We start from the raw sequence: 7960 nt of genomic DNA, 5'->3' as shown, positions 1-7960 counted from the left end.
AACTAGAATAGAAGAACTGAACCGGAACAAAACCGAAATATCCGAAAATAGAACCGAATTGATACCCTGAAATATCCGAACGGTTTCTATATTTCTATATCCGAAATAACCGAACCGAAAACCAAACGGGCACCCGAATATATAAAAGTATCAATTATATATACATATAACATAGTTAAATATATATTCTTAATTTAAAAATATATTAAAAGTATCCAAAAATAGTTGAAAATAATTTAAATATTAGAAAGTATCCAAACTACCCGAAAATATTCGAAAGTATCCAAATAGTTTTATCCGAAATATCTTAAGTAATTCAAATATTCAAAATTTTTATCTAAATCATCCTAATTATTTGATGTTTTACCTTAAATAACCGATATTTTACCCGAATTATCCGAACTATCCAAACTACCCAAACCCGTACCAGAACCAAATGATAACCTAATTTTTTCTGGGTATTTTCTGGTTCCAAGTTTTACTATCTTAATCGAACCGAATCCGAAACTATCCGAACCGAACCGAAAATAGACAAAGTAGTAAATGGAAGTATGTATCATGCGTGTGTATGTGAATTGAGTTGAGAAATTATACAAGTATCTCCTTTCCGATTTTATTGTCGTTTATTTGCATACTGGTGTTGCTGGTTGGTGAACTACGACAAATCCATTAATTTTCCTTTTTCATAAATAATACTTTGAAATACTTTCTTTTGTTAATAAATGCTTTAAAAAATTAAATTCAAATTGCGTATTAAAGGGTTCACAATTTGGAGAAAAGGTAATCTTAAGAATGGCACTAAAATATTGTGATATATAAAAAGGGAATGGAATGAAAACTTTTTCAAAGTAAACAAGAGAAAGTGAATAAAGCAAAAGCGTGAAAAATACTTCAAAGAAAATGACACCCATGACGCCATGACCATATATGCCAGTCTATGCTCCTCCCTAACATTTTAATTTTACAATTTTTTTAGAAAAAATTGTATAAAATAATAATATATAGTTATAGTGGGCATATTATTTTTTGAAAATAGTGATTGTCGACCCAATTAACCCGATTAGACATAACTAGGTGGTTCAGCTAAACCAAATTTGTACCAGTTTCAACTCCATTAAGAACATTTAATGAAAAACCGGATTACAGACAGGTAATCCTAGACTGAAGTTTATGATCGATCAGTTTTAACTTTTAACTTTAAACTAGATTTTGATCCGCGCGGTGCGGATGTTTGTTTTCATTTTGATATTCGTAAAATCTTATTTTTACTTCGTTAATGGTAAATATTTTTAACATTAATCATATTTTTAAACTTTTATGATTTTTTCAAACAAAATAATATTATAGTCAACATGTATGGTTTTTTTCTTTCTTTTTTCTGTTATAATTTTTGTGGATAACTTCATGAATTTTAAAGGGAAATTAGGCTCAATAACACAAAAAAACATAATTCACTATCTAACTAAAATCTCACCCTCTCTCTTCCTTTCTCTTCTCCTCTCTCTCAAAATCTAATTTTCCTTTTTTTGGTTATTCCACCATAAATTCAATTTTAAACTCATATATTTGTTTGCTATTACTCCATAAAGTTTTGCAATATATGTTTTAAACTAATTTTCACAAACACAAATGTATATCACAAAAAAAATTGCACATTCTATTCATAAATTTAGATCAAAAGCTAAATTATGCAGTTATAACAAAATTTTAAAATTAAATTTTAATAAAATATTCTGATATAAATTTCAATTATCCTAATTAAAAACAGTATAGGGTTGTGTCATAATTCTTTCTAATTCTAAAATTTTAGCATCCCTTAAAAACAAATAAAATAAATTTTATAATTTCATGAAATATATAAAAATATTTAGAATTATAATTTCTATTAAAATAAATTTGTTAAATAAAAATTAGCTCACGTTGTTATTGTTAATTCCTAGAGTTTGACCTATGACCGTGTGAATATTTGTTTTCACTTTAAAATTGTTTTTACTAAATGGTAGAATATATATTTGTAAATTTAAATATATTAACTAATTGTTAATATAACATTTTAAAACATAACAATTTTATTTAATACTCTGAATAATTGTATTACTTTAATCATTTATTATATCACACTATATCATAAATTATTTTATATTTTACTTATATATTATATAAATTGATTATTATGATATGTGGTTTTTAACTTTATTATTTATTACTAATAAATATTGAAAAATATTTAATATTCGATTAAAGAAATCTATTATTTAAATTAGAAAATACATTAGATGATTAAATATATTATTTAAATGAGGAAAAAATAAACTTACTTAAATATATGTTCAATGACGTTCTAATGTAAATAAATGATAAAACTAATGGGTATTCCTATTTTATAGTTTTTTTTTAATAATATAGATTTTTAAACGTTAACATTTATATAAAATAATATTGTGAACATATTTTTTATATATTTATGCCGCTTAAGACGCTATCTACCCGCCATTTGATATAGAAAAACTTAAAATGGTTTATATGGACGGTGATTCTAATACTCTTAATTCTTAACAAATACGATAGTATCAGTTTGATTCTAATCCGAAAAATGAAAAAAAAGTTTGAGTATGACTTCACCGTAAATCATACGACTCGATGACGCAATGATTATGATAGTTCCTAATTCACACGCCTCAGAGCATCCACGATGGTGATAACCACTGTAGAGTCCCTAGAATAAATTATCATTTTTTTTTTTTTGAATAGCTAAGGATTCTTATGAAAAATGTGTGTACAATGGTGAACCCTAAGTAGAATCCTTAGGAATAAAAATATATAATTTTTTTTTTGTTTAGTGAAATATAATTTTTATATATTGAATGATTAAATAGAATAACTTAACATAAAATACTAGAAATAAACTTAAAAAATAAAAATTAAACATATAAATATAACAATTAAAAATAAAAACAATAATTAAACATAAAGATAGAAAAATTCCTAAATAAAAACATGATTAAATATAAAGATTACACATAGGAGTTTATAAGATGATTGAATATTAAAATCCAACATGATCATGAATGACCACCTAACGAAGATTCACCACTCGTTCTGCTCTAGTATTTGCTCAGTATTTCAGAGCACTGGTTTCAATCGAAAACAGTTAAGAAACGGCAAATCGATTGAAATTACAATCTGTTTCAATCCGTATAAGACACAAAGAGGAGATCCGAGACCGATACAATCCAAAAACGAGAAATAACGATTTATCCCCAAAATTTTTCCAAACCCTAATTTCTCAATTAAACTAAATTCAATCGAAACCACACAACCAAACCTTTAATAGAGAACAGAGAACATGGAGAGTGATCTTAATCAAGAAATCTAGGAGTTAAAGCTTCGATTTACCCTAACTGGAGCCGAGGGAGCGAGATCGAGAGAGATCGCCTGTAAATCGTCTTTCTCTCCTTAACTTCTTTTTTTCGGTTTCGATGGAAAATGATTTTTTTTTTCTACCCCATCCAAACGCATAGCCGACGCACCCACTCAGAAGAAGACACGTGCCTAAGGATTCGATCGGTCTAAACCGTCGCGACGGCCCAATCCTTCCTCTATTATGCATAAATATTATTTTTTTATTACACTAATCCTATGGATTTGGTCTAAGGATTGATTAAAATCCACGGTTGCTGGTGCTCTCACACAATGCATACACATCAAACCTTCCCAGCCTTTTTTTTCTTTTCTTTTCTTTTCTTTTCTTTTTTTCAAATCCCAACATTTTTTTCTCGTTCAAACCTTTCCTCACTTATTTTACATTTTAATTTTTGTTAAAACGATATATAGAGCTTTCCCATTCACTAGTCAATGTCTATTAACCAACCCACAAAATTAAACAAACCATAAATTTGATAATAAAAAAAAAGTCATTTCCTCTAGAAACATGTCGACCTATATATAACTAACATCACACAACTTGTTCTATACACCACTTGATATCAACAAACCAACTCCATAGACGCCAAAGAAAAACTCATGGCTAAGCTCATTTTCTTCTTAGCCGTACAAATCCTCCTCCTCGCTGTCGTTTCTTCCACCGGAGACGACGGAGAAAACTTTGCCAGAACCATAGATCGGAAGCTTCTCGGGCTCCACAAGAAAGAGAAGCTAACCCATTTCAAAGTCTATTGGCACGACATCTTAAGTGGTCCAAACCCAACCTCCATCATGATTCAACCACCAGTTACAAACACTTCCTACTTCGGAGCCATCTCCATGATCGATAACGCCTTGACGGCGAGAGTTCCGATGAACTCAACTGTCTTGGGCCAAGCTCAAGGCTTCTACGCGGGAGCGGCCCAAAAGGAGTTGGGTTTTCTAATGGCTATGAACTTTGCTTTTAAGACAGGGAAGTACAATGGAAGCACCATTACGATTCTTGGTCGGAATACGGCGTTGTCGGAGGTTAGAGAAATGCCAATTGTTGGAGGAAGTGGGCTTTTCCGATTTGCTAGAGGCTACGTTGAGGCTCGGACAAAGTGGATTAATCTCAAGAACGGCGATGCTACTGTTGAGTATAGCTGTTATGTTTTGCATTATTGATGTTTTTGTCGTAATTATATATTTAGTTTGACGAGGTAATAATAAAGCAGATTTTTAAATTTTAAGTTTTCTTTTTGCATTTGGCTTATGGTGTGTGGTGGATTTGTGATTGTAGGTTTGTCGTTTAATAATATTTGATAAATAGTTTTATTTAAACGATTTTTTTATGGTATGTACTCGCTTTAGTCTTTTATACATGTTGTTTATGGTCTTGGACCGACATCTTGACGTGGTCGGTACAAGAACCCGAAGGACACGGTTAATGACTTTGACAAGCAAGCGAAATGAGGTATTATGTTACTATTTCAATTGCATTCATCTTTGGTGGTAATTCGTGTAATGTAATAGCTAAACAATTATAATCAGTTAGTGATCATATCATTGCTTTATAGCTTCTTGATTATTGGAACGACTTTAAACCCCAGAGCTTTAAACTCGATGAAGTGACTTCGCCTTACAATAAACATCTGTCTTCTTAACTTGACATACATCATATTTATTTTTGATTTGAAGAAGAAAAAAATAACTTTTATTTGTGTAAATCATTAGAACACGCACCACTTTTACAACAAAGAAAACAAGAGCAAAATGCTTGTTTTATGTAATTGGAAAAACGTACTCTCAATTTAAAACAAACACTTTTAAGTTGAGTCAAACATGGTTACTAACTGAGCCTAGCCCATCAACAAAATAATGATCAGTTTTGAAACATTAAACAATTATTCTCATGTTTGTTTCTATGAAAGGTTAATGTCATGATCAAGATTGTTTCTGGATCTTCCAGCAAAAAAAAGAAGAAGATTGTTTCTGGATCACCATGTGGCCAAGGAACCGCAAGCAAATTGGGTAGCTCTGGATAAGTATATAATCTTCTCATTTTTTTTTTTTTTGAATGAAAATCTTCTCATTTCACTTTTCACTTAATGGAAATTTGAACGCATAACGATAGCAAAAATCGAAACTAAGATTCTAACCATAGCATATGTTAGGCTACGATATAGGCTCCGTATTTATGTATAATGACAACCATGTCCCTTATTGCGCGTGAAAAAGCCTCGAGCCCACCGCTTTTTCCATTTTCCTTACCCCAGTAATCTGAACAGTTACCACTCATGTTCTAAACCAAATAAAGCGACAAAGAAGAAATATTTGGAGAGCGTTAACATTTGCACAATAGTTAAAAATCCGATCGATTTTGGGTACAGAAGCCGGTGGTAAGTGGCGTAGACGGCCCGATTTCAAAGGGAAACGCAAAGGCATCAACGGAGGCAAGTTCAATTTCGTAGCATTATACCACTCTAAAATTATTTTCTGAGAAAACCTGGTGAGGTTTTGAAATTGACACTACACTCTGCAATATATTGTAGATATGTACGAAAGGGGTGATCGTCCGCTGAGTAGGAAGGTACTTTCTAAACGGTTTCACCGTTACATACAAGGACTTTAATAGACTATTCGATAAAGTAAAGTAGTATAGGCGAATTTTTTGCTGCATATGTATCCCCTTTGATTTGTCCAATTCATGTCTGCAATTGAATACGATGTGTCTTTTTGCTGTGTAAATCAAATATATTATCGTGCATGTTTGTATACCGTGTTGCATGTTTGTATTTTGTATTGTAAATAATGTGACTAAATTGTATAACCTAATCTTCACTAGATTTCCCACACTGAATATACTTATGTTTATGTAGTATAGTATCATGTAAGCTAAAGAAAATTTGGACGCTTGCCAATTGGACTAATTCTATAGTTTCATTGTCTTACTTTTTGCCTGACGTGGGTTCGTTGATATAATTGCCCTTATATCCACTTTCTTTCCATTGACAGGATGGAAGAGTTCGGTTTGCCAGAACACTTGTTTCAGACAGGGTATGAACCAACATGACAGAAAAGAATAAACAACTACTCCAATTTGCGGTGGATTGAAGTTGTAAAAGCAGCACTTTCGGATTCTCAGCAGGAGCTATTGGCGGAATCTCAGTTTAGACAACTAATGTTTATGCGGTCTCATACATTTTCAGTAATGTTTGCACACCAGCTGTTGTCACGTCAGTTGGTGACCAAGAAGCTGTATGAGTTGTGCTGGTTTTTAATGATATGTCCATACTACATTGAATAGAGTATGGTCTCCTTCCCGTGTATTCCACCAACATAAATGCCCACATATATGTTGTGGTGCCTCTTATGGCCACCATATTTCTAGTTTCTCTTCACATGTAACTTATGTTTGTTATGCTTTCTTTTTGAACCCAACCTTATGCATTTCTTTGTAATGCAACACCTAAGCTTTTGTTTATTCTCTTGTCTTTAAAACTACCTATTTTCTACAGGTTTCCTATTTGATATGGCTCAATAACTCTCATACCAGACACTCAATACATATGGGAACTTATTCACCTTCGCGTAGGAAAGTGGAACCTAAACAAAATTGCAGTGTGTTAATATGCTCATACTACATTTACGATATTATAGTCTATTTTGGTGTTTATTCACAAGTCAGATATGGGGAATTATCTGTTTTGGTGGCTACCACCCCGTTATTCATAACTCCACTGCACTTGTTACTGATGCTTCGAATACTTGCAATTTAGAGTTTAGTTTCAAACTAGGCGGGAAATTACAATATTTTAAATAATTAAGTTTGGCGTTAGGACATAAAAGTGAGACTATTTTACCCATATGTTAAGTGCAACGCAATTAAGCATATGGATATTACATTCCGTCGGCTTCCACACGCGCACGCGCTTGCAAGGTGATTCTCGTCAATTTTTGACAAAACTTGTCCCTTCGATGTACCCGTACTGTAGCATGGCTATATTGTACATCTGTTGCCTCTTATGAATATCCCACAAATTCTCTGTTCACTTATTTAGTTTTACTTTCCATCTGTGTGGTTAAAGCGGTTCTTTTAACAGGCTTTAAAGCACGAAGAGAAACGGTGCAGAGATGAGCCACATCGTTTTCAGGCAAAAGTAGGGTTCCCAACAAAGGATGCAGTGAAAGAGTGTGCTCTACCAACTGAACCAGAACTCGCATCTGAAAAGAACAAATTAAAGGTCGTTAGATTCACTGATTCAGTAAGAATAGTAGTTACAAGTCCACTGAGCAGTCCGGAGGTTGGGACAACATTCACAGGTACATAAGCTGGGACACTATTTAGTTTTTACCATTCCATTAGGTCATTTTTGGATGTGTTTTTTGTAAATGAAAATCTAAAAATATTTTATCTTTTAATTACGTTGAGATGAGCATTCGTCCTCGAATGTCACAGGTAAAGCAAATCACACCACTCTTGAAACATTGTTCATTGTTAAGTCAAACGCTCTCTCTCTCAGACAAGAGTGAATAAATGTTCGGGGAGGTTCAG

At 32.3% G+C, this 7960-nt stretch overlaps 1 protein-coding gene across 1 annotated transcript; it reads left to right on the top strand.

Annotated features, from left to right (window-relative positions):
• Positions 1 to 3842: 3842 nt before the first annotated feature.
• On the top strand, positions 3843 to 4746 carry LOC125588850 (dirigent protein 20). Its single transcript, XM_048760733.1, has one exon. The coding sequence runs from the start codon at positions 4024 to 4026 to the stop codon at positions 4588 to 4590; it is 567 nt and encodes a 188-aa protein (XP_048616690.1). The 5' UTR covers positions 3843 to 4023; the 3' UTR covers positions 4591 to 4746.
• The last annotated feature ends 3214 nt before the right edge of the window (positions 4747 to 7960 follow it).

The sequence above is a fragment of the Brassica napus genome, chromosome C6, assembly GCF_020379485.1.
Source record: "Brassica napus cultivar Da-Ae chromosome C6, Da-Ae, whole genome shotgun sequence".
In the NCBI taxonomy this organism is placed as follows: Eukaryota; Viridiplantae; Streptophyta; class Magnoliopsida; order Brassicales; family Brassicaceae; genus Brassica; species Brassica napus.
The sequence above is the reverse complement of the archived record's forward strand: the minus strand, read 5'-3'. Positions and strand labels throughout refer to the sequence as shown.